The sequence below is a fragment of the Mchenga conophoros genome, linkage group LG11, assembly GCF_057382185.1.
Source record: "Mchenga conophoros isolate Kocher_MC1m ecotype Shallow Benthic linkage group LG11, M_conophoros_male_GT1.1, whole genome shotgun sequence".
NCBI lineage: Eukaryota > Metazoa > Chordata > Actinopteri > Cichliformes > Cichlidae > Mchenga > Mchenga conophoros.
In genome coordinates this window covers 23125073-23152669 of record NC_140536.1, presented here as the reverse complement: position 1 = coordinate 23152669, position 27597 = coordinate 23125073, and the positions used below count along the sequence as shown (strand labels likewise).

General features: G+C 40.3%; 2 protein-coding genes across 6 annotated transcripts in view; both read left to right on the top strand.

The window, feature by feature from the left end:
* Positions 1-4454, top strand: part of lipeb (lipase, hormone-sensitive b) — a 28813-nt gene extending 24359 nt beyond the window's left edge. For all 5 annotated transcript variants that reach the window (XM_085291563.1, XM_085291561.1, XM_085291559.1 and 2 more), the window contains one exon: positions 659-4454. In XM_085291563.1, the coding sequence (XP_085147689.1) occupies positions 659-1060 (402 nt within the window). In that variant the 3' untranslated portion in view covers positions 1061-4454. The remainder of the gene's footprint in view (positions 1-658) is intronic.
* A 1008-nt stretch (positions 4455-5462) lies between these two features.
* The window catches only part of tmem145 (transmembrane protein 145), a 40570-nt gene continuing 18435 nt past the window's right edge, over positions 5463-27597 (top strand). The window contains exons 1-5 of the mRNA XM_085291558.1: positions 5463-5627; positions 19064-19138; positions 19585-19662; positions 23007-23093; positions 23738-23839. Of these exons, the coding sequence (XP_085147684.1) occupies positions 5517-5627; positions 19064-19138; positions 19585-19662; positions 23007-23093; positions 23738-23839 (453 nt within the window). The 5' untranslated portion in view covers positions 5463-5516. The remainder of the gene's footprint in view (positions 5628-19063; positions 19139-19584; positions 19663-23006; positions 23094-23737; positions 23840-27597) is intronic.

The window sequence follows — 27597 nt, the reverse complement described above, 5'->3', positions numbered from 1 at the left end:
ACGTGTGTGAGATTCAACTTCAAGTATAAGTTGAGCATTATAAAGGTAGACTGGCAAAAGCACATGCTCCCATGGTAGTGGCTATGGAGTTTTCTGTGGAAGCGCAGCCTCCCTCAGTAGATGGAGTTTAACTGTGTGTCACATAACTGTACATATTTACTGTCTAGTCTTCTGAGCACTTTCTGAAGACTTATTGTTCACTTAAAAGTTGAGACTTGGGGGGGGCAATGGTGTCATCACTGGCTGGAATTGGAGCTTTTGATTGTATTACACAATCCCTTTCGATGCATTATATACTATACATGGTGCTGCAGAGGCATTAAAGTGTTAACTGACAGCATACCAAAAGATGTACGTGGTTTACAGATATTGAAGTGAAACAGTGTGATGGGAGAGAGAGGGTAGGTTAAAGTTATGTTTTTCCTTTTCTCTTTTCTTATTTTTGTTGTTGTTGGGTTTTTGTTTTGTTTTGGGTTTTTTTTTTAATTCGCTGGAGTGAGTCAGTGAGAATGTAAAGAAATTGGGGACAAAAGAGACTGAGGATGCTTGGCTTCGTTTTCTTCATCCACTAATTAAGATTCATGACATGTCTGAAGGGAATCCAGATTTGCTTCTCACCATTTCTAACCCTTCTTTTCCTCTCTCTCCCCACCCTCAGGCTTGTGCACTAGACCCCATGCTGGACGACTCTGTAATGTTTGCCAAGCGTTTGAGGAACATAAACCAGCCCGTCACTCTCTGTGTGGTGGACGACTTACCCCATGGCTTTCTCAGCCTATCTCAACTCTCAAGGGAGACGAGGGAGGCTGCCAATGTCTGCGTGGAGCGAATTCGCGCCGTCTTCACACAGGACACACCCCCAGAGCCACGGAAGCACCGCAAGTTGGAACGGACCGACGGGGGTGTGTCAGCATCTTCAGGGGAAACCAGTTCTCTCTTTGTTGGCCCCACTGAGGGAGGAGAGCTAGCTGTCGGGAGAGGGGCTAAAATTGCTGATGGGGAGGGCGCAGTTGCTGTGGCAGCCCAGAATAACACTGATGCTGGTGGCATTGGGGCTTAAATAAGGGTATATAATAAAAAAGGGGGACTGCATTTCACTCGAGGAGCGAAGAGAGAAGGAGTAAATGAAAGTCGGACAAATTTAGGCAGCGTAGTGCCTATATGCAAGGCAAAGCATCCTGAAAACAGACAGGGGGTGGGAAATGCAGTCTAGCATATCGCCCAGTGTTTGAGAGACAAAAAAACAGCAGAGGAGGAGCACTGAAATATAACTTCCTCTGCTTTACAATTCCTGCCACTTGTCTGTGCACCATTATACACCAACGCAAATCTGGCAGACAAAGTGAACGCACCCACAAGAGACAGTCATGTTTTAGAATAAAATTATTTAGCAGCTACTTAGATCAAAGACCAGCACTCACCCACACACACACAGCAGTCGTACTTAACAGAGTTGCTGTGAGGCAGCAAAGGCTCGAACATAAAGAGGCACAGACTATTCTCGAGACGAGGCCTGAATGGGTGATTCATATAGGCCGAGGCAGTGATTCGAGGCCCTAATCAGATAGTAGTAGGGACACTATATGCTTCAGTGTGGAGTCACCTCTATCAGAATGGCCATTTGTCCGTTAGGGAGCGACTCTAAATAACACTTAATAGCTCCACATTGTGTTCTCAATTACGCCAGTTTAGCAGTCAATACAGCTCACTTTGTGGATGGTAACTGTGTAGACTCTCTCCAAAATAGAATTACAAAGCTAGAACAACAGCGTGAAACACTTGAAACTGGATAATTGATTCACTTCTTTTCTCATATTTGTTGCAGTTTAAAATCATTTTATGAATTCTATGCAGTAGTATTAGTTTTGTTATTTATATCAGTTTTTATTGCAGTTATGCCAGGCTTAAATGTTCTTTTCTGTTCTATATTATATAATGAACTCTTTTCATTTCTTTCCCCCCATGTTTTTCAGTGTGCTGAATATTTACCTCTGCTTTTGTGTGTGTGTAGCAGCAGCTGTTCTGACATCGCTGGCCTTTCCACTTAAGCTTCTGTTCTACCCTCAGCAATATACAATGATCAGAGTAAATGTAGAACATTACACAGGCACAGAGTGCCCTGCCTTGTGCATTTTTGTAGTGATATAATAATGCTAGTACAAAGACTGGACTGCATTAGTTTGTAGACAAGTACACTTAGGATACATCTTGTAGGTCTTTCAGTGACAATCATTGCTTTGATATTTTAAAATGTTTTTTCTTTTTTTTTCCTTTTTTTGTTACAGCAGCAGAAAGTCCAGCTCTCAGCTATCAATACACATTTAAAATTTCACTACAGTGATTTCCTCTCAAGTTGCCCTGGTCACTGATTGTGTGCTACTGTTCACTACTTCTCTGCACAGTAGGGACTGTGTCAAAGTGCCACTTCTCTGTAGCTGTGGGATTTCCTGCCTGACAACTCTTTTTCTTTCTTTCTTTCTTTTTTTCTTTTTTTTTTTTTTTTTAAATTATCACGTCTAAGTAAATATAGATGCCAACAATGCTGGCACTGTCCTGCCCTTGCCTGGTAAGAGGGCTGGGGTTGTCAGGTCTGTAGAGAGGGATGCTGTGTGATGAATTGGATTTAGCTGATGCTCAGAGAGCAAAATCCTCCCCCTGTTCAAGAGCAGGATTTTCAGTAGGAAAGTCATGCTACAGGATTATACCATACTCAGTTGTCAGCTTCAAGTACTTACTGCAGTATTTTTAGTCAGATTGATGGAGAGAACAAGGACCGAGAAGAGGAAGAAAGTTATACAGTCGCTCTTTCCGAGATGCTGGGCCGAAGCAAGTGTTTGCTTTACTAGCCGCTGTTTATGCTCACTGTGCACTTTTGCAGTAGTTGCACTGTCGCTCAGTACAAGTTTAATTTAAGCAAAGCTTGAACATGTCACCTCCCTCCCCTCTCCCCGCTCTGTGCCTCTGTCTGTGGCTGAAATGGAGAATGGCTGCACACATAATCACAGTTGTCTGCTACGTGTTGAGAAACACGACCTCTTTGTGTTGTGTTCATATCAGACAGGAATGGCACTTCACACTCTAAACTATTCATAGTATTAATTAGCTGTTGTTGAGAGATGTCTCTAATGTAGTCAAGCCTCTGTGAGACAACAGTTTTTATCTGATATAATGTACACAACCTCATCCATACTGAAGTCAACACCGCACAGGATGAACAACAAAGGTGACGGGCCATTAGCAGTTTCTTCTATAAGGAATTTGAGTTAACTTGCTTTATTTTGATTTTGTTTAAATTGTGTCAAATTCTTATAGGCCTTCCTATGCCTCATATCCTTGATGACCCTCGAGCATCAGGCTAACCTGAGTGCAGGCGGTGGACCAGGGAGTCCTTGTGGTGTTCTGATCAGACAGGCTTGCTGATTCTCATTTTTGCTTCTTTTGTTGAACCGTTTGGTGCTTTAATGCTGCCTACAACTATTAGCTGAAATATTTTGTTCAGTATTGATTCATTTAAAGCTCGGTTGATGTTGTCTCGTGTGTTTATTTTGTTTAATGAGCAGCTGCTGTGGTAGTTGTTTAATATAGCTGTGTTGTTATTGTTGTTATTATTATTATTAATTCAGTCTCAAGTCGTGCAGTATACCTCTACAGTTTGACTCTATTCACTAGAGATTTTCTTTGCCTCAGGCTGTTTCCAGTGAAATGCAATGCTAAGTGCAATACTGCTACAACATGAGCCATTGGAGCAACATTTGCAGCAAACCTGTGTAGTTACACACCAGCACAATATTTTTTTCTTTTCATTCCCTGCTTCCTCCATCACTTTTTTTTTTTTTTTTTGGTGCAATATGTTTGACTCACTTCACAGCTCATATGTAGGTTCCTTGAAGCTTGCTTCCTTTACAAACACCTCTGTGTTAAACTGACTTTAAGCACTTTGCAGAAATGTTACATGTCATTCATTTATGGATAAAGTTTCAAGTTGAACCAAAGACTGAAGCCAGAGTCTTGTAACAGAGATGTGCTGACATTACTGCTTAATGTTCACTGTTCTCATTGAAAATGCAGGTGCTAGTCAGTGTCATAGTCTGCCTGCACTCCATATGCAAATTGCACTGCAACAGTTCTGATGTAGAATATGATTAGCCTTTAAAAAAAAAAAAGCTTGTATACATGACAAGCCATAGACTATAAAAGTGAGATGTTTTTAAGTTTGTTTTGTTGCTGTTCTTTAAAAACACCGTAAGTGCAAACCCATGAATAAAAAGAATGTATATTAAATATTATGATTTATGTAGATATTTTTACTTAAATTTGTTAATCAGATTGGTTGTAGATTGATTTTTGACTGCATTTCTTTGCAGGTTCCACGTTAGGGTGATGTGTCTGCTGCGCCAGGCTAGTTACTTCCTTTGTTGATTTTTATCCAAATAAAATTCTGACATGAACCCTGCTGTTTTTGTATTTAAATTTTTTGAATTAACCTTTGTTTATCATTGATCTCACAAAAGGTTAACTAAAAGTCACAGACTATGACATACTGGTTATAATTCAATCAGATATGACTTTTTATACAAATTGAATCAGGATTCGGGATTACATTTTTGGACAACGAAATTGCTTAAATTAACTTTTCTAACATTTTGATTCAGCTTAGACTTTGGAAAAGGTCAATAAGAAGTGTGACCTTTAGCTAAAAAGTGTCATCTAAAACCAAAAGTACACAGCACAGACGGCTCTCTGCAGAGAGGTGCGAAATGAAAAAGTACTCTTAAGTAGTTTTGAGGCGCTTGCCATTTGCATGAGTGTTTTCATGTGATGCCACTTCTCTCCACATTGCACATGCAAAGACCTGCAAGCTCTCAAACTGCTGAACTTCTGATTGCTACAATTATTTTACAGATCAACGTGGTCATAAAGGTGATTGTGTGACTCGAACAACACAACCGCAAGTAAATATGTAAATTGGCTCTATTTCATCCACTTCAATTGGAACTGTAACAAAGTAATACTTAAGTTTGCATATAGTAATTTTATTGTAACAGCATTTTACATCCTAAAAATGCCCTATACCTAAATGATGGAACCCCCATCTTTTTCTCATGGGTAATTTTCTAAGTAACTCGGCCCATTGAGTCACGTTGCCGCTGATTCTTCTGGTTAGTAATATCATATTTGGGGCCAGGAGACCAACCAGCATCTGTCTCAGCGCAACTTCATTAGAAGTGCGTGACCTCTAATGGAAACATGATTGTAATCAGCCATGGCATTTTGAGCGTGTGGACATGTCGCATTGACGAAGCACGAGCGGAACCGTGCGCGCGCTCGGCAGCCGCCACCCCCTCCCTCCTAAACAACCGCCATCCAGCTTCACCTGCCGGAGGGGGGGCACATGCATTGAGGCAGCCGGCGCGAGCGCGCCTGATTCCTCTCTCTCTGTCAACGCGCGCTCTCGCGCGGAGACTGGCTTCTGGGAGCTCGGAGAGCAGACGAGCGGCAGCTGAGGAGAGAGAAAGATGGAGGTGAGGGTCGGGGAGAGACTCCTGTGCCTGGCCGTGCTGTCCAGCGTCCTCTGCATGGATTCAGTCCTCGGGAAATACGTGAGAGGCGTCGTCAACACAAAAGAGGTGAGCGTTTGTTTCCCCCCCCCCTCTATCTTTAATTTGTTGCCTTGCGACAATGACCCCACCGCTCGCTGACAGAAGCGAAACCGACTTGACTGCGAATCCGTTCGCAGGTGTCTCTTTGGTGGACTGTTCCGTTAGACGAGGGGCCAACAGCCGATTCACGGATCAAGTTGCCTCGCATATGTGCACGGCTCTAGTGTCAGCGTGTGAAACACACTCACCTCTATTCTGCCCTAAAATCCCGCGCCATCTACGTGCGTATCATGCGTGGCGTATGTTTTACCCTCATCACGATAGTCTTCTGTATTATTGCTGCCTCTAAAGCGGCATCACGCCAGTTCAGAGCTGGAAATAAATCCTAGGAAGTGGTTACTCTTCTTTAAGTCCCATCCGTGTGTCCGGGGTTTTGTTGCCATGCTTGGATGTAAATTAGCAGCGGCTTTTCTGTTTATGATCGGAGGACCTGTCACAGGTGTGAGTCATATGGCCCGTGGCACGCGGCGGTGGTTTGCTGTTTGTTGAACCTGGGCTTAGTACCGCCTGTTAAGGGTTTGGGGGGAAGCTGTCAGCATCGGGATCACTGTTGTCCTGACGAGATCTGCGAGTTCAAATGTTGACTCTGCAGCTGGAGCAGGTATCTCTGCGCTGCTTGGAATTTACCACCTCCTGTGTCACATCTCTGCAGGCATCCACGCGAGTTTGTTGGGATCAACTTTTACATAAATGAGCAGTAGAGTTGGGTCTACCATTTTGTTGTGAGTGAAGCAATAGCCCAATCAGAAGAAAGAAGCAACCACCTCCGACAAAGTTATTAATGGCTGTTTTGAACGTGATCGGGATACTTAGAATATCTGGTAAAAAGCGAAGGAGACAATGTGGAATCAGCTGTTAGTGTGTAACATACACACAACATTGAGATTATGAAGTCAAAATGCATATGCTGCCGAAGTAGTTTCTTTTTCATCGCGGGTTTGTTTTTACTTGATAAAATAATAGTTTCAGCTTAACAGGGGCGCTCTCAGCTCTTAAAGCCTCCTGTTGCCACAGTGGAGTCACTCAGTGACCAGAAGCAGGGAGGTAGGGTCCATTGTTCCACTGTGTGGCTCAGATATCTCTTTGAAAAAGGCGGTGGTGGTGTTTGGTCAGATATTTTGCTCACGTCATTGTACAGTTTTACCTCACTCGTCCCAAAAAGAAGATTTAAACAGAAACACCAGACATAATAAGCTTTGATGATTCCTCTTACCTGCTGACATGCACTGCTGGCTTGTGTGCTCTTGACTGCAGTTTAAGAGGAGTTGAGCCAAACGGTGACATTGAAGTCACCATTTTTAAATCTGCAGGATGACGATGGAGATCAGAATAGATAAATTGAACAGGAGGCACTCATCCATCCATCACGGCTGGAGAGATGCCCTTGAACACAGGCTGAATGTGCACCTGCTCCAGTGGAGCTGCACAGTGGCCAGCAATATAGGCTGCACTGGGCAACTTCCAACTGTTTGTGTGCATGTGTGTGACTGTCCAGCTGCTGAGCAGAAGGACAGCCATCTACTCTTCTAGAAAACCACAGTGAAAAAAGATTTAGTTTTTCTTTATTGCTGGCCTTGTTGTGGCAGGCTGGTAATAAAATATTATTCATGAAAAGTAAATCTCATAATTTCATGAACCACTGTAGGCTGATTTTTTTGTTCTCACAGTTAATTATTTCATCAATCAGAAGTGGACAAAATTTCACCAAAAAGGGCGATGCCAGTGAATTTCTTTTCTTTTTCTTGCTTAAAAATTATTAAAATAATTGCTGAAATTGTTGCTATTGGGTTACTTGTTAATTTATCAGCATGTACCTTTTTTGGTTTTATTGCAGAAGAAAAAAGAAGAAGAAATATTATGAGAATAAATAAATGAATAAAAGGAAAAAAACCAACGCTTGGTGTCTCCTAAAAAGTTGTGGTGCACTTTTTTTTTTGGTTTCGTTCTGTAGCTGGTCAGATATTAGTTGAGTGCCTAAAGAAAACAGAGCACTTTGAATGACATCCTGCAACACTGGGCTTGACATATTGATATTGCGTGTGTGCGTGTGTCTCTGTGGTTCACTCCTCATCAGTCTTGCTTGCGCATTCCTGCCCCAAGGTCATCCACTAACTTTACTCAATATCCCGCCTCTCTTAGATACAGACACACACACACTCCCATGCACACAATCATGTTGACTTCACACTCCTATCAGTCTGTCGCGCTCACATGCTCACTCATTGAATAAACTCTGCTTCGGTCCCTTGATGCGGTAGCTGTGTCAATGCCTGCAGAGGTGAAGGCTGAGTTTGTGCAGAGCTGCAAATTGATAAATGAAATTTACCTCACTGGGAGAGGGATGAGCTGTTGAAAAGTGCTGGACAGCTGGAGAAATATATGGAGAGGCACACGCCTAGTTGTCCAAAGGCAGTGGTGCGGACTTGTCAACAGCTTTCTTGGGGCTGGTCGATGTGTACAATTAGTCTAAGTGGCTCATAGTGTGTGGACGCACTGATAAAATGTCCCTACAGAGGGGTGGTGGTGCTGTTAGATTAAAGGACAGGAGAAGGACGCCATTTTTAAAACCAGTTGGGAAATTTTGAGAGGGAGAAAAAGTTTGCCCTTCTTTAGCACACAATGGCACAGGACCTCTGAGTAAGGCAGTAAATCCACCCTATGCTTCAGTCTGGGTCTCTTGTGTTAATGTCCATAGAAGCGTATGAGTTTGCAGCATACTGATATTAAAAATCAGCTGAAGCAAAGACTTTATTCAACCAAGCTATATACAGCTGAGCTGTATCTCTGTTACATTTTAGCGGCACACACCTGCCGTTGAACCGTGAAAGTTTAAGTGCCCGCCTTTAGCTTTGGTGTTTTAAGTACTAAAGCTGAGAAACGTTAAACGCTCAGAAATCTTGTATTTTGTCCTGCCATGAATGAAACGTCTGTTACTGACACCATCCAAGCAAATATTGCAATCCAGTTAGAAAAAGTGAATAAACTTGGTTAGTGAGCTGTAAAAATGACTTCTTTGTATTTTTCCCCAGGATGCTGGGAGTTGGTTTTAGAATGGGGCGGGGAAGCCCATTGAGCAGAGGTGTGCTGATAAATATCGTTGCTAATGTTTCCAATTGTTTAGCACCATTATGCAGACTTTTAAAACAGCTGGAACTTTTCATTGTTTGACTTACAGACAGAACAGATAATTATAGATTTCAGTTTATTAAGGATCATTTAATTGCAGTTAATCAAAGTAAATTTGTCTACAGCAGTTGTTAAGTAGCTAAAAAACACTGTAAATTGATTTGTAGAGAAGTGTTGTTATTGAAGGAAAAGAAATGGAGCAGTTTCTGGGTCAATTGAGTATTTAAGTGCAATTTAAAAGCAGTGGACTCTTTCAAATTACAGTTTTGGTATTGATAAATCAGTAAATTAATCATTTAGTCCTAGTTTTCTGCCAACTATTGGGCATTAAAAGGGAGGTGGGCTTGAGGATTCAGTGCTGAATACAGATATTAAATAAAAATGTCCATGAGCAGGTTTAAATGTTTGTGTTCTTCACAGTTAATTAAAATTTGTGGTTTTATAAAGAAAGGTCTTCAAACGGTTGCCTTTTAAAAATCAACAAATGGCCTTGAAACTTCTGTTTCTAAATGAAAAATCTAACACCACGTTCAGCAGCATACTGCTGCCCACCGGGCCTTTCCCCGTCCTAAAAATCAGCACCTCACATCACATAACACTGACATATGTCTGGGTTGATAAAAGCAGCAGATCTGAAATGAGGGATTTTGCCAGGAGTTCTTGGTTTAATAGGATCATGAAGAAGCCTCATATGTGATGTCTTACTTTAATTAATGCCGTGTCTTATCTTAAAACATGCCAGTTTTGAACTCTTGAAATTCACCCAGCAAGACTTTTAAGAGTCACTTAAAAGTCCTTTAGCTTGACTTTGAAGTAAGTTTTGGGAACCCTGTGTGGATAGTATTATCTAGTCCACAACTCAATCAGTTTTCCTTTATCTCTTTTTAATGAGGACATTGTGATCAGATACAGGTGCCGTATGTGTGTAAGTAGGTGTGGCGAGTGGGCGTTTCATGTGCTCATAAGCTGGGTTTGACATGTATGTGTATTTTTATGTCTGCAAACCCAGCGTGTGCTCACTGAACCCCCCCCCCCCCCCCCCCCCCCCAAAAAGACAAAAAAGAGAGCTGAGTGTGTTTGCATGTGTGCCTGTGCGTGAGTGTGTTTAATGCATTGCAGCATTGTGTAACCCTGACTAATGAATCATTGAGAAGCCCAGCGGGCCAGGGGTGACTTGACTAGCTGATTGGTAATTAATTGTTAATGAGGCTTAGCAAGCAAACAGGGTTTTTGGTGAGAAAGAGAAAAAAGATAGAAAGCTACTGAGATGAAAGGACAAAGTGTGAGGGAGGGGGAAAGAAAGGAGGAAAGAATAGGACTGCGAGAGGCTGAATTGACCAGATACTGCATCAAGGCATCGCACTTGATTAATGGGCGTACATACACACATGTACAAGTGCAACAATGCACACACACTCTGGAAGGTGGTTGAGTGACTCTGCATCACAATGCAGCGGCCTTGGGGAAATAGGAAGACTAAAAGGGGATTAAGGTAGACACCTCATCCACTGTTGCTGTTCTCCCAGGCTCATTGTCTTTTCTGGACTTCACTCACACACACACATACACACACACACACACACTAGTGGGAACGTAGTTGTTAACGTTTGTGGAATTGCTCAACACCTGTGTTGAACTATCTTTGCATCCATCCAACAGTATACAAGCTTGCTGATGTTGTCATGACTCAGTTAGACTCTGTTAGCTGCTTGATTTAAAGCATCCACTGTGGAATTGCAGTGCTGGGAAAGTTAAGTAGGAAACATAGCTGCATTTAAAAAATTATAAATAAATTGCTAAGTAAATAAATGAATACTGCACTATTCACAGAAAAATGTCATCCTTGACTCTGCATGTCAGTCAGACCCCTGCCTTCTAGAAACTTTGGGGTATTGGACATAACATGATTAATAAGTCAGGCAACTTCACTGGTAATGTTTTAATAGATGTAATGAATCAGTACTAATAATGAGTACAACTGGAACCTAATATGTGCTAGTTACCGGTGAGCTTACTGTCCAACTTCCCAGAATCATCCTGAGACCTAAATCTGTCCCTAAAACACATCACCTCAGCACTTGTGGGCTTTTCATAAGAACAAATTACAAGCAATGTAATATTTTTGTTGATAGCACATCTAGTTTGTTTTAAATATGGGTGGTCAGCAGGGGTTCAGTAATGTATAGTAATAATCCCCCAGATTTATAGTTTTATTAGTAAACGACACAGAAATGACAATTTGCATGTAACTTAACTACTGAAATCTAAAAGCACACATGGGTAGTTGATCTGCTAGCAAGCTACTGAAAAATGTAGTTAAACTGGTTTAACTACATTCATTGTATCACATGCTGTTTAACTCTGTAGCAGCAGCAAAATATATTTTTCTTCATTTATTAATCCTGCTCATCAAATCATTGACTGATCACTTGATCAACAAGGTTGAAGGTTGTAATTATATACAGTCACCAGTCTGAAATCACTGTTTGGTGTTTTAGCCTGAAAAGTGACCAAAGCTACTCCAGTAATTAGAATAATTACCTGCTATACCAATAATATTTATTCTTTTGCGTTCAATGCTGGAGCCACATTTTCTGCTTCAGCGTGATGATATCATATACACAAGGGCAGGTCCATAGAAAGGGCTCTCTGAGTGTGTTGAGGAAATACTTGACTGGTGTGCACAGAATGCTCAGACCCATCAAACACCTTTCGGGATGAAGTGGATTGCCAATTGCAAGCCGGGCCTTATCGCTGACATCAGTGCCTGACCTCAGTAATGCTACTGCGGCAGAAAAGAACCAAATCCCTGCAGCCAGGTTCAGAAAACTTGAGTAAAGACTTTCTACAATAATATTGACTTTTATAGTGATATTCTTATGTCTATGGCTTAGGAATATTTGTTCTCAAACACATATAGATGTGATGACTGGATGTCAACGGGCTTTGTTCAGCAGTTCACATAATTTTGACTATGTACTGTGTTTTATTTTGTGTTTGGCTCCACTACTTTGTTGTTTCCCACACATAGACTTGGGGGAACCATCCAGGTCTATTAACAGTTGCCCAATGAAGGCAAATTAGCCTTTTTTCTTTTATCTATCCAAAATAATAACATAATCAAGCTCATTTGCTCTTACTGTGAAAGTTCAGTTGCAGGAAATCAGCTAGTCCTGTCTCCTGTTTCAGGTTGCTGTTACGGCAGTCCTTCAAGTCGCTCAGCTTGCTTGTCTCTCGATCATACACTCCTACTCCTACGTTACCTTCTTGGAATGCAGCTGGTAACTCTGGTCCCGTTTCGCACTGGAGATTTGCTGTAAGCTGAAGGGTGACTCTCACCAGAACGTGTAGCAGGTGGAGAGCTGAGGCTCAACGAAGCTGCAGAGCAGAACAAGGACTGCCATCAGTACCTGGGGTTCAAGACAGTGGAATTTGAGTCTGTTCAGGGGTCTTGGACATTAGTGTGCACCCACTGCAGTCTAATTATGTGGCAAACACTGAAGTCTTTTAAGTCTATTAAGCATTTAATGGCAGTATGCATGACCAGTAGATACTGGGTCACTCATTGATGGTTTAGTTGATGCAATGCTTAAATTTGAGATGAGAAATTTTCAGTAGGATCTTGATAACTGGAAATTCATCAACTCTGTTTTTATTCTCGAGTCTTTTAGATTCATTTTTTTGTCACTTCATTAATCAGTAATTCACTTATTTGAACTTGATCCAGAAATTAGTGTGTGAAATTCCTGACTGTCCTCTTCGGTGTGAGAAGCTTATAGAGTTGGCAAGTAAGTTGAACTTAAATCCGCATTGAACCTCATTGTTTGGACTTGTATTCTACTCCCGGGTACCTGTGCAGGAAATTGAAGGACAAGTACACAGCAAAAACACAAAACAAGGATTGTGTGTTGCTTAATGTTTCTATGGCAGCTGCAAATGAAGGTATGCTGTGGTTGCTATGGCACTAATGGGGGAGGAGAGAGGTTTGTGTGTGCATTAAGTGATCTTTATCGAAGGGTAGGCATGTGTCACGTTGGCCATGGCATGCTGTAAAGTGTGTGATGGATGCATTCGAGCAATTCTGTGTGTGTTCGTGTAACAAAAGGGTCTTTCACAGTCCTGGCCTGTGGTGAGTTAAATTACACCCCCCACTATCTCAATAACCCAACTGGACCACCCCTCTCTCCTCTCTCCAGGGATTCATCTCTGGGTCAGTGTTTTCCTTTCCTGCCCTGGTTGTCATGGTTACTGCCTTAAGCGTCACCCAGGACGACGCACGGAGGTGGACTTGAGTCCCGGGCTTCACTGACTTTTGGAGTTTGCCATGAATTATAACCCAGAGGCTCCAGGGGCTGAAGCTGGCTGGCAGTAGCTGAAGCTGGCTGGCAGTAGCTGAAATATGGCTGCAGTTTTGTTTTGCTGTGATATATGGAGGCGGCGGCGCTAGCCATGCTACGCTGCTCTGGATGCACTTTATTTCTCAGCACAGAAATCACCGTGCTTGTTTATGTAGGGAGAAGGCAGGGCAGAGGTAATTACAGTATAATGGTGCATGGGGAGTTTTCTTGGTTGGTTGGAGATCAAGAGTTCATAACAACTAACCTCAAGGCTTGTTTTAATAAGAAAGAGGCAAACTGTGGTCTTTGGAGAGGTTGAAACGTGCAACAGGATGATACGCACACTGTGCAAGAAAATGTGCTCATGTTTTGGATCAGTGTGTTTTTAACATTTGAGGAGCACAATTGATTTTAAGGATAGTAAATATTAAGCACAACTCTGAGATCAGCGTGAAGTTTGGACACACTAACCGACTCGTATAGGTGCTGGTACTGCACAATAATAAAATATTTTATCCACATTTCAGGGGCTATATCTGATTTTCTGCGCAGCATGTTACAGTTTAAATGAGCTTTTACCAGTGAAGCTAAATTAGTTAATTCAGTTATCATCTTATATGTTATATGCATGTGCCTGTTCCATTGTCATAGCCTCAATAGTAATCAGCAATCTTAGGTTAGTAAATAACTTAAAAGCCTCATATGTGGCCACACCAAGTCAAGCCGAACCAAAATTTCGAGTACAGAATAGAGTAAAATAGCCTCTACGTCCTCTGATTTGTTGTCAGATAGTATTGTCAAAGAAAAGCACTTTTGATAGACCATATGCAGCATATGGACGCAGCATGATACCTGCAATTTTTTAGTAGTGTTTCTACTTCAGTAGCATTTACCTACTCTGTATTGTCTTATCAGTGAATTTTGTACAATTCGGCGAACTGTCTTGCTGACGTGAATCGGCTAATATTAGCCAGCTTCTGTTGACAGATTACACACTCGGGCTGAGACCTGTTCACAGACCAGTGAAAGCAAAAAGATAGATAGCTTCTGCTGTTAAGTCGCACCTTTTTTTTCTCTTTTGTTTAGGTGGTGGACATCTGCACTGGTGGTTAGTTGCAATTGCTTTACGTGCGAGTGATTTATTTATATTTTTTCCCCTCACGGGATTTACTATCCTTCTCGCTTTCAATCAAACATTCATTGTGTCACGCTGTCATGATTTCCACCATCTGGCAGCTGCACGAAGGGACTGGAGTTCCTTTTGACAGTTTAAAGATGTATTTTTAGGAGAAATGAATGTGTACAAACCACTGATACAGTAGACTAATGATTAATTCATACTTTTTGTGCAGTTGCATCTTTCAATAATAATGAATAGTTGTAAAAAGGTTGGTAGGGCTTCTTGACTGAAATTTTTGTTTGGTAAAAGCCAAATAAAATGAGTTTTCAAGTTTATCATCAGTTCAAGTCTTAATTAGGAAATCAGAACAAATTGTAATTTTATAGCAAAATTCTTGAATGGTTACATTTTTTTAGAACAAATTAAAGTGCAGATTTCTTCATTGTAACTTACTGTAAACCTTTAGTGCAGCTTTTAGGATGTGATGATCAGCATGTGCTTATGTGCGTATTGGTATCTCATGATAAAGTTTTGTGGGAGTTTGCGAAAGGCTTTTGGAGCCTCGTTTCTTCGACATATGTGACAGTGTATTTCTTTTATATGTTTCTTGTCAATTAAATAGACCAGCAGCATCTCTCCTTAGGTGACAACCTCAGAGAATATCTGGGATTGTGACATTTATAATGCAACACCTGCTGTCAAGGTTACCATATGCATCTTATATAGCTTGTAGAACCACTTTTAACAGGAATATTTTAAAGCAACCATTTTCTGTATGACTTGATAAGTCTCCCATCATTGTTGAGGAATTATGGCTCACTCTTCTTTATAAGGTTGTTTATTGAGTTCATTGATTTTTGGGCATTTGTTTATGCACAGCTCTCTTAAGGGTCCCCCTCATCATGAAAATCTGAACTTTGTCTAGAAAACACCTTTTTAATTATTTTGTTTTTCAGCAGATTTGCTGCTGTGTTTGGGGCCAATGTCCTCTTGCATGACCTAATTGTGGTCAAGCTCCAGCTTGGCTCTAGAATACTTAAGCATACAGAAGAGTTCATGTTTAACTCAATGACTGCAAGGAACCCAGGGTCTGTGGCTGCACAGTAAGCTCATACATAACCTCTCCACCATTGTGCTTGACAGTTGGTGTGAGGTGCAATATGAGCAAACATCTCCACTTTGGTCTCATCTCACCAAAGACATTGTTCCATAAGTCTCATGCTTTGTTCAGATGCAACTTCACACACTTAAGCTGTGCTGCAAGGTACTTTTTTAGAGAGAAGATGACTTCTGCAGGCAAAACAGGCCATTCTTGTTCAGTCTTCTGAGGCCTGTAGAATCTGAGATGTAGAACTTGGGTTTTTTGCAGTTTCCTTAAGCATTGCATCGTCTGATCTTTGGGTGGGTTTGCTGGGACATCCACTCCTGGGAAGAATGATGTTTTCCACTAATGAATCATCATTCTCACTGTAGGTGGAATTCAGATTGTTTGGAAATGACCTTATAACGCTTCTTAGATTTATGTGCGGCAACAATTACTTCTTTAAGACTGCTGATGACTTTCCTCTTTAGCATTTTGTTAACACACGCTTGAATACTCCAGACCAAAACATCTGCATTTATAGAGGTGGTCACACTTACTGATGATCAGTTAATTAAGTGCATTTGATTAGCAGCGCCTGGCTGCTCCTTAAATTGCAGCATGTAAATTGTTCTAATCTTTAAGATAACAGTCTTGCTTCATTTGACGTCATCTGTGGATCAGCATTAAAGCTTTTTCGTATTGTTTTTTTTGTCACAAATACAACAGAAGCTAAACTGGAAATTGTTTTAGTGCTGGAAGTAAATACTGTAATTGTAGGTAAGTACAGCTCAGTGCTTGTAACAAAAATGTGTTGTATTGTATGTAGTTTGATTTCAAAAATGAAAATTGTAAAAAGAAAATGAGGAGCTGCTTTTGGCTGCTCATTATTTCTCATGGGGTTACTCTGTTAGATGGATCTGTATGTTTGATTTCCCATTTTTATACTGGATGCTTTTCCTGATTCAAGCCTCCTCTTTATCTGGACTCGGGACAGGGGTTAAGTCTCCTGCTGGTCTCGAGCCAGGGGTCCTAGTGTGCAAGTTGAATTTGTTAACTGCTACGTATAAATCAAAATTCACAATGTTTCTTGCCTCAATGATTTATTTATTTACATTTCAAATGCATTGTTTAAACAGCTTTGTATTGTGTAAGTATCAAAATTAATCTAATACCAGCAGTGTGCAAACCTTTAAAAATGACATCCAGCACTAGATGTAAGCCAGAAATACTTTGACTTTGTCAGAAACGCCCAGCCTGTACCCTAAATTTAATCAGCTACTTTTGTAAACTGCAGAGGCCATTGTCTGTCATTTTGCTAGCCAAGCACTTAAGATATTGTTAATCACAGGCGACACCCTAGTGACTGTGAGGCTTTTACCACAAACCTGCAGTATTTCAAATATAAATCCAGCCTCAGTCTTTCCCCTAATGCCATTTGTACAAATGAGACTTCTACCATTTGGTGTATTAATTTTACAAGATTAGCTGTTACAACTTCTTAAGGATTTGATGTCTCATTTTAGTTTTAAAGCAGTTCATTCATTCTGGCTGCCTCAGTAGGGCCTACTCGCACTGGGCAGTCATCCAGACGGAGAAGCGTGTGTAAACAACATATAAGTGATGTGGTGTTAGTGCTGTGTTCAGCACTATGATCCATATCTACAGTGTGTGTCTACCTACAGCTGTATAGAACAATTTATAGAGAGATCACCAGTGACTGATCCACCATCCTCACGCTGCTGCAAGTACCTTATGTAAGCTCAGTGAAGTACACCATCAGCACTGTTATCTGGTCTCATGCTGCTAAGTTTATGGATGAATAATATTAAGAAGAAATACTTTTTTCTTCCTCTCCACCTCTTTCTTATTAATGTGCTCAGCAGCCCCCTAATGCCCTTTCTGCTTACCCTTTCTAGAAGTTTATGCTCTTGGCACTAGCTCTTTCATTTATACTTTTCTTTTTGTTCTTATTCCGTCAACTTCTTGGTTTTTCACTGCTTTTCTGCTTTCTTTTTTTTCTTTTAATGCTTCTTAACTCTTCCCTGCTGTTATAACTCGCTTTCCCGGTGTTTGCTCTTACTTGTCTTTATAGCTCCATTTATGTCCTCACCATCTCTTATTTTCTTTCTTCTCTTCCCTCCGGCTCCCCTTCCTTTTATATCTTTAACTTCCATATGTCTCCTTCCCCGCAGTCTCTCTGTTCTTTAGCCGAGCTGGTGCTGTAGCTTTCAGGCAAGTTAATGTCTGGCTGCTGGTTGGTCTGTTTACTGATATATCCAAGTAATTATTGGATAAGCTTTTAAATACATTTTGGATGCAATATCAGCATTACCCAGAGAATGTACGCAATTAAAAGTTTTTTGTTTTTTAACTTGTGCAACATCTAAATGTCTAATCTATTCTCCAACTTTACCTAAAGAAAAAACTCAACCATTGGAGTTGACTTTATCAGTCCTTGTGGAGGAATTTTGTGGGTTGTGGGGATTCATTTATGCACATCTCTCTAAGGTCATGCCGCAGCAGTTTTATGCAGTTTAGGTCTGGACTTTAACTGGGTCATTGCAACACCTTGATTCTTTTCTTTCTCAGACATCCTGCTGTGGATTTGTTGCTGTGCTTGGGCTCATTGTCCTATTTCATAACCCACTTTCAGCCAAATTTTAGCTATCAGACAGATGGCCTGACATTTGACTCTAGAATACTTTGGTATTTCATGGATGACTCAGTGACTGCAAGGTGCCCAGGTCCTGTGGCTGCACAGTAAGCCCAAATCATCACCTCCACCACTGTGTTTGACAGTTAGTATGAGGTGTTTGTGCTGATATGCTGTGGCGCTGTGCATCTCCACTTTAGTCTCTGCATTTTTTTTTTCTTTTTAGAGAGAAAAGGCTTTTTCCTCACCTTTTTGAATTTTCATAACTTGCTTTAGATTAATCTAATGAACAAGTAAGAATTTTAATTTATCTAATGCTTTTGAAATAAGCCTTAGTATTTAGTGCTAATTAGCTTATAGCTGGCATATAAAGATAATATGATGGGGACCATAATTTGCTAGACAAGCTCCATGTTGTATTGTGAAACAGTTGAAACTACTGATTGAATTTATGAACTCCATGGAAAAATGTTAACTGAGGTCATAGCTCAAAATGTTTCTCTGACAAGTTTAAGGCACTTCCACAGGCTTCAATCTTTAGACCTGGAAGCCTCCAAAATGGCCTCATCACTGCAGCCAACACTTTTCTAAGGTGCAGCTTTTATTTTGAAAGCAAACGGTCTCCTTTTCTGGTTTGTGTTACACTTATCAAACTTTCTTCACTGCTGCGATTGTAGTTGGACAGTTCTTATGGATGAGGTTGCGTGCTCCATGCAAACTACGAATGAGGTTTTTACCAACCGGTTGGGGAAAACACATTTATTTCCTCACAAACGTTGGTTGCCAGATGGTTGCAGACTGGTGTCTTGGCCCATGTGTGTGACTTGAGGCTTATTAACTTGATCCTATAGTGTCACAAATCCAAAATAGTGGACAATCTAAGATTGCATGGTTAGTGGTCTTTTAACTACAAAACTTCAATACAGTCTGATATTGACAGCAGCGTGAGGCAAATGCTTAGAGAACTGCTGTGATGGCTGAAAAAATGAATAGTAGCATGCTGGTAAAAGTTTCATTTTACCTTGATTATATCAATTTTTTAATTTATTTTACATTTTAGCTTCTTTCTTTTCTTGATTACAGGACTGGGTTTTCCTTACACGCTTCTGCTTTCTTACCGAGTTTGGGCGGTTGGATTTCCGATTTCGCTACCCAAAGGTAGGATGCCTCATGTTAAGTTTAATGTGTGTCTGTTACACATTACTTTTGCGTTCATCATCTGCTCTGTCTTCACAATTTTTTTTAATTGTTTAGTGTTTTCCTCTCGGCTAATTCTGTCTTTTTTCTCACCTAATAAAAACTGATACCACTGCTCTTTTCCTTCTCTCCTTCTTCCTCTGGCTGTTCCTGCTCTATCTGCTTCATCCCTTTGTTAATGCCCTAAAAAAAAGAAAAAGGAGGAGTCCTTTTTTCCCTTTAGAGTGTTTTGTACATCCACTCCATCCTTTCTTTCCCTTGCGTTGCTTTACTGCTTTTGCCCGCAGACTTTGGAAACAATTTTGTCAAATAAATCTCATATTGTCTCACTGCCTCCTCTCTGATATCCACAAACCAGCGCAATCTCTTTCTCATTCTCCTTTTCTCTCTCTGTCTCCTCTTTGCAGTCTCGTTGCTGTCAGAACATATTGCTCTACTTTGATGACAGTTCTCAGTGGCCAGCTGTGTACAAGAGGCCTGAAAAGGTGAGACATCGACACCCTCAGCATCATGTCCCTGACAAGCTATTATCAAAGGAAAGTGCTGCTCCATTTGCTTATTCACATGTCATCGCTGGTGCTAATTTTCACATTTAAACCTTTGGATCACACGTTTCTCGCTCTGCTCCGAATAAAGAAAAGTTGTCCTTAAAAGCTGACAGTCTGGGGGGAAAAGGAGGGTTTTTTTTTTTTTTTAGGTTTTTTCTACTATCTTTTTACTATTTACTATCAGGCAATTGTGTATTATTGATGATACTTGCAGTGATCAAGTATGGTACAATCCAAAGTTGTGAACACAAAGCAAGACACTAGGGAGCCCCGTGTGAACCGAAATGACAGAATAAGCTTCCTTCATATAAATGTCTACTTTCTAAAAGTAATAACACAAAATTAAAGGCTGGTTCAAGAACATTTTTTGTTGTTCCCGTGCTTTTCCCTAACATATTGGATTACAGTGCATACTCATGAGCTTAATTTGATCACATTTATATCAGTTTTGGTGAGCAACATAACCTTGTCTTTATACGAGGAAACTGATCAAAGGCTCGGGCTCTATCTTTAAATGGTCTGTAAATCCTTTGCACTGACTGAATAGACTTTTAGCTTCAAATGCCCTCAAAGCAAACAGCCTGCACTTCATTAGTGTATTAATGCAGTTTGTTTAATCCAATATACTTGAGAGAAAAGGCAAAACAATAGAACAATTTATGTATGTGCACATATCAACCCACATTTAGTAAAACTCATATATATATATATATATATATATAGATATATAGATAGATATCTTATCCAATGTTGATTGGTTGTTTACAATACAATGACTAAAGATTGCATAAAAATGCTGAGCCATTGAAACAATGCTTTTTTTATTATTATTATTATTATTATTTTATTTTATTTTTTTTAGACCACCCAATGTGAGGTTTATGCCATAGCTGACCTAAGTTAACAGTATTGTATTGGTAATTACTTAAATCTCTTTTTGATGTTTGTTGTAATGGTTAATCCACCAATATGCAGAAGCTCTCTAATTGAGAAGATTACATTAAATGACTTTTAATGCTAAAATATAATTATTACTATCCACTTTTTCAAATCTACTGTTAATTAATTAATACTTGATTAGTTTCTGACTTCTCAGAAAAGACCAGCGTGCCGGCTCAAATTTTATTTGCCTAATAAATAACAATATAATTTTCAGTTTCAAAGAACTTTTTGACTCATTTCTAAATATTAATATTTTATTTTTTGTGACGAGTAGTCTAATAATTGGTCTAATAATTTTGGACTGTATCCATGTGATGTTATAAGATATACTGTATCGAGATCTATATATCTTAACACATGACATGTTTATTGGTTGATTATACGATAATAACTAAACATTGCACAAAAATCTGGAGGGAATAGGGAACTTTTAAATATTTTGGTTCGTGTTAAACAGAAATACTCTATTTATTGAAATGCAGCGTTTTGCACTGTTTTCCAACTGAGATCTGGGGAAACATTTCCAAAAAGAGGATGGAGCTGGCATGTCACAGAGAACCCAGTAATGAGATGTGTTGGTGTGTGTGTGTGTAAGGAGGGTGTAAGGAGGGTGGAAAGGATCTGGTCAGAACAGTATGCTGTGCAGTGATGTTCTGATGCTGATGTGGAAATGAAAAACAGAATTACATTCAGGATGATAAATTCTTCATTCCTGCACGTAATGAAGTCTCAAAAAGAACTTTTCCTTGTCATGTTCAGTTCTTGTAATTTAAACACAGAGTCTTGATGTTAAACTAGGGCTGTGCGATATGCCCAAAATCTCATATCCTGATATAAGAATTCTATCGTCCGATAACGATATAAATCACAAAAATGGAACATTTTCTGTAAATTCTGTGAATCTCGGGCAGCTCGTCTTGCGGGAAGTGTTTCCAGCTGCGTGTCATGTAGCTGATACAAACAATACATTTTTAGACATAAGTTGTAAAGGCCGCCGTTTCTTTGTGAGTATTTATTACACAGCGTGCTGCGGGGAAAAGCCTGTTCTAACGTCTAAGGTTTATTTTTTAGCACCTGGCGGCTCTTTTTTACTTCTCATCCGTAAATAATCTGCTCTTTCACGTGATTCAGTTTATTTTGAAAAGTCTCAGCAGGATCTTGAGCTTTATTGTGAAAGGTTTATGTGGAACATAAACAAGCGGACCCGCGATGGTGACACCGTCGCTGTTGCTAACGACAACGCATAAAAACAGGCGTTTGTCCGTCTTTAGTGTGGTTATATAAAATATAAGAGAAAGAGAGAAGTTTAAGAAATTAATATAGCCACTACAGTGACCATCAAAACGATGAAAAAAATATTGTCGTAAACAGTTTATTTTGCGACACCACGAAACAAACGATAGCGTAAAATGAAACGATAGACGTTTTTATCGTCATCTGATATATATCGTTATATCGAACAGCCCTATATTAAACTGTTTTTTTTAATGATCCTATTAAATGCTGCTGTAATTTTCTTCGTAAGTTAAGCTGTGTGACGAGAGTGAAGGTATATCTACTGTAGGAAATGTGTTTGTCGCTTTGATGATGAAAAGTGGTCAGTTTAAAGTACTTTTTGACCTTTGATTTACCCTCTGTCAGTATATAATTTTACATCTGTCTTCTGTAAAAGCCTTGTGGTCCAGCAGCATGTGTGGAAATTAACCTTCTGTTTTTTTATAAGTTTCTAGTGTTTTTTAAACCAGGGCGGATTTCAGAGTTGGAAATGTAACAGTTATTTAGGTTATGAAGTGTTTTGCGGCATATTGGAAAAATCCGTGCTAAAATGGTTTAGAACAGCCAAAAAAAAAAAAAAAAAAAGACCCAAATACAGTGCATTTCTTGGCTGGTGCACTAAAGTAATTTGGTTGGTGGTGTATTCTTCTTCTCCCTGACATCTTGTGACACACAGACATCATGTTGAGATATTTTCAGTGCACTTACAAACAGCACATCATTTCTCAGCTTTCAGTCAGTTTCTCGTGTCAGATTCTCTAAATCAAACACTGTGGCTCTTATACGTCACACAGCTTTTAACATTAATGTCAAACAGTCAGACAGGGAACAGAAATCCACTGCAGAAGAGTCAGAAAACATCAGTTTTATTTGCAGCATTCAAACAGATCAGAAGCACGTTTTCAATCAGATTTCAACTAAAATCACCATGAATTCTGTGCACTGAGAAATATCTCTCTGGGAGCCCAACAACTGTGGGTACATCTTGTCCTGAGGTTTACTGAAAAGCACTTCGTGGAGGCTTTAAAAACTTGTTTTGATATTTCTGTGTCCGCTGATGTCAGAACTGCTACCAGAAGGAAGCCGTGCTGAGGCCTGAAAACAACCAGGTCATCAACCTCACCACACGCTACACCTGGTCAGGCTGTGTGGTAAGAGCACCACACAAACACAGATTTATATATACACGCACAGTTGCACTCTACAGCATCTTGTCCCTAAGCAAGAAACAAAGCCAATCTTTACAAATCCAGTGCAGGGATGCTTTTCTGTATTTGAAGTTGACCACTGAGCTTGCTGTCTTGAACAGCATGTGTGTCCTTTACAGAGTATGATGTTTTCTCCTTTTATCATCCGACAGTTGAGCATATTTTTTTCGTTCCTATTGTATACTCTTCTGTAAAGTAAGAGAGCAAATCAGTAAACCGAGAGGGAGTGAGAGCTAAAGGCGAGTAATGTGTTTGCATAACATTTTACTTATTTACATTTTTCCTCTGGTAATGATGCATCTCAATCAAACAAAGGTTCCCAAAGATCTTTCTTCACACTTTTTTTTTTTTTTTAACTAAGCAACACAAAGTGGTGTATTACTTTAGAATGTGTGACTAACAGCATGACTCTGTTGTTGTTGCGGTTACTGGATCTTGTTGCCACATTTCAGGCTACGCTGGGGTGTGAAATATGTTTGTATCTTGATATTTCAGGCTCCAAAATCTACTATGACAGCTCAGTGTCTCTGTGAGGCAAAATGTGCTGCATTTCTGGATAATAATACGTGCATTTTTTCCCCTCCCAGGTGGAAGGGGATGGAAACGAGGAGGTCCTGAGCTGCGTGGGTGGCCGCAGCTTCCGCTCGGTGAGGGAGCGATGGTGGTATATCGCTCTCAGCAAGTGCGGGGTAAGCACTGACCTCTGACCCTCCGCAGCCTTCCCTGACCCTGCTGCCCTGGTTTTCTTTAGAAAGAGCAGGTTCACCACCAGACAATGCCGTGATGACGCAACACCTTTTTAAATGGAAAAACACAGAGAGAGCTCACAAACCCACTCCTGTGGTCACTGTGTGATTCTGTTTGTATTCTAAGACAAACGCGCGTCATTACTGCCATCACCCTCCACGTCATCGTCTGCTCTAGCCCCCCCTCTAGACACTGAGGAAGCAGGGAGTTATATTCTTGTCTTAGATACCAATAAATTGATTTAAATGCTTTTTTTTTTTTTTTTGCGCATTCCGGCAGAAAGCTCATACATTTCTGGTGCAAACAGCTGAATCAGATATTAAAATAGAAAAGCTCAGGCAAAAATACATCCAGCACACCCCGAGGAGGGCTCTGTGAAATATTGGCTATTTTAAGGCTACTTTTTTGTGCTGCTTCCCAATAAATTTTAAATCAACGTGAGCATAATTTCTGTCCCAGTGTATGCTTACCCATTTGGGCATTTTGCACCAGGCTAGACTTTAAATAGTGGAAGTAAAAATATCTAAATAGGGGAAAAAAGAATTATAATCCAGTGATTTAGAGTACTTATTCAAGCTCCTAACCCAGTTAGACAGATACTCTTACAAACATTTAGAAACTGGTCTTCAGATAAGGATTATGCCACATGTTACGTTAAAGATTTGTGTGTAAAATGCCACACAGACACCCCTAAATTCATCTCCTCAGATGTTACAACCGATCCTTTATCTGTGTATCTGTCTCTGGATTTCCGCCTGACACTCTGAAGTGTCTTATCTCTCCCTTCATACTGCTACACTTTCTGCATCAAAGCACAGAGACTCTGAGTATGCAGCCGTCTGCTTCAACTGAGTTAAACATGCCTTGTGAGGCCTCCGCTGTAGCTGACTGGCTCGCTTTGGGGACATTGATGCATTGTGTTGCTTTATAATGGGATTGGTGTTGTGGTAATGGTGTGCCGGGAGAAAATGACCAAAGTGCTAGCTGTGGTGTGTTGTTTGTTGATACGAGTCTAGGCTGGGGCACCCTGTCCAAAAATTGTGAGCCTGGCTGATGATAGCTCAGTGATGATACCGTATATCCTCCTTCAGTCAAGGACAAATCCCAGTGATAGCTGTGTTTTTTGTTGTTGTTGTTTCTTTCTTTCTTTTTATTTTTTAGAATGCAGGTAAGAGAAAGTGTTAAATATCTGCTGAAGGTGTACCCCAGCATGCCTGCCTATCAATGGCACACTCACCTGTACGCGAGCATGTCATGCTCCGATTCTGTGTGTAATTGTGTGTGAGCATTCCTGGCCTTGTATTTTTTGGGGGAGGGGTACGTAGGGTTGTTTTTGTGCTGCCACTTGAGAGCCCTAGCTGAAGAGGGATATGATTAGAATGGATGCTTCCTGGAGAGTATGGTTTAGTGTCACGCCAGCATCCGCTGAAAGACACGCTGCCTAATGCTGTTGGACTTGAGAATAAAGGCTCGCCTCCACTCCTGGGGAAATATGCATGCTACGTCCCGCAGCCAATTTCCACCCCTCGTCTCTCACGGCTTGCGTTCTCGCTTCCGTTTTGCTTCCACACCTCTTCATCTTTCTTACCTCTGTCGCTCACAATCTTTAGCTGTGTCTCTCTTTCAACTCTGTCACCAAGCTGTGACGCGCTCCACGCCATTTCATATCTATTTACTCCTGCATCTCCTGTTCCTCTCTGTCAGCCTGTGCCTAATTGTGTTTCTCCTCTCCATCTTGCAATCTCACTGGTCTCATTTCTTTTTTTGCCTCTCGCTCATTTAATGCATTTTCCCCAGCACCCTCACTTTTATCTGCTACTCCCTGTTTCCCACTTTGTTCCTGTTTCTCTCTTATCCGGCTCTTTTTTTGTTTCGTGTACTTTCCATCTCACTCTTTACCTGTGGAAGTGGGTCTAAATCCAAATCAGCTCCTAAGTCCTTAAAACAAGAGGACGTCTGTTCTCAATTCCCTTGCCAGCATAAACTGGTAAAATGTGAGGCTGGTCTTTATTTAACATTTCCAAGCAATTTCACTTGATTAATTATAGCAGGAAACCTCAAGGCTGCAAATAATTATTATTTCATCAGGGGAGGAAAAAAAAAAAAGACATTAATAAATAAACTTGAAGTCATCCCAGAATTTCACATGATGATTCATAACATCAAAACTTTTACAAAGCTTTACAAAAAAAATCGTTGTTATTATACTGTTGTCATTAGACTGTTTTGAAAAGTTGGTATATTAATAAAACTTGTCATGTAACTAATTGGGTACCATCAATAGAAAGTGAAGAGAAAACAGAGCAAATGCAGAATAATTACTTGCATTTGTACGAGCAACTGTTGTCGGAGCATTATTGTGTACTTTCAAACACAAGTGAAGATGTAGAAGGCTTTGAATTGCTGTAATCAACTTTTTCTTTATTATTCCAAGCAGAACTACTGCTAATGAAGCAAAATTACTTCAGCAGGGAACCAAGAAAGAACTGAAATTAGCTTGGCTGTAAAGAGGCAGGGGTTAAAGAAACGGCCAGAACTTTGCAGCTGTCAGCTTGGCCGAGCGACAAATCACAGCTACTGTATTTTGTCCAGGTTCTCCTGTTCTAGACGGGGAGCCAGTTTGAACATGAAACATTGCGCTTGTTCAGTGTAATAAATAACAACAACAAAAAAATAACAGGATTAGCTGACAGTGTTATGAGTCTTCTGGGAGATATATTTACCCATATAAAAAAAATCAGACTTTGTGATTTGTAGAATGTAATAGTAGTTCTGGTGTGAACACAGAGTGCAACAGTTAAAACTGTGATTCTAGTAACATGTTCCTACAGTACACAGTGTATGCACCATCTGTGTGTGAGCTGCAACTAACATTTACCTGAACGATTAGGTGCTAATTACTTTTTTCATCAACTATCAGCTCACGGTCATCACAATTCCTGAAAGTGCAAGGTGATGCCAACACCTAAATATAAATTACATTATGTTATTTTACATTGTATTACATTATGTTATTTTACATTGTATAGATTAAAAAATATGTGGACAGGATCCCTCGCTGAAGAAACCTAACAAAAAATCTCGTCTGCTATTTTACCCATCTGTCACCTTCTTCTTCACTGCAATTTAAAAATTTCATTCATATGATAAATCGCCACCACAAAGGGTCATGGAGCAGTGACTCTGGCAGGGAACTTTTTAAAGGGTTTGCATGTTTTTCTATTTTAAAAGCGTAAAGGATTTTGCAGCCATGATACAGTATATTTCTGTGTTTTGTCCTACACTGATACAGGAGTGTACTTTTGGCCTGAAGGTGCTTATCATGGTCTGGGCTCTGCTCCTTAGATCTATAAAAGGAAATCTTAATCTGTTAATCTGAGTTTGTTGTTGAAGCATTTCTCTGACCGTCTGGCAATTTCAGTATGAGTTGTAGCACCAACTGCGAGTCAGGTCTTATCTCCCGACATCCATGCCTGACCTCACTGATACTTCAGTACCTGGCTGTGAGAAAATCCCCTGCTGCGGTCAGGTTATAAAATCCTGTGGCAGGCCTTCCTAGAAGAATGGCTGCAATTTCAGCATTATGGGAGATTTCACCTAAATTTTAATAACCACTTGAATTTACTGGTCATGCTCAGTGCTACAAGCTTGTGAAAGCAGATGTTTAATGGCCTCTGTAGCTTTAGAGAAGCAAATGATG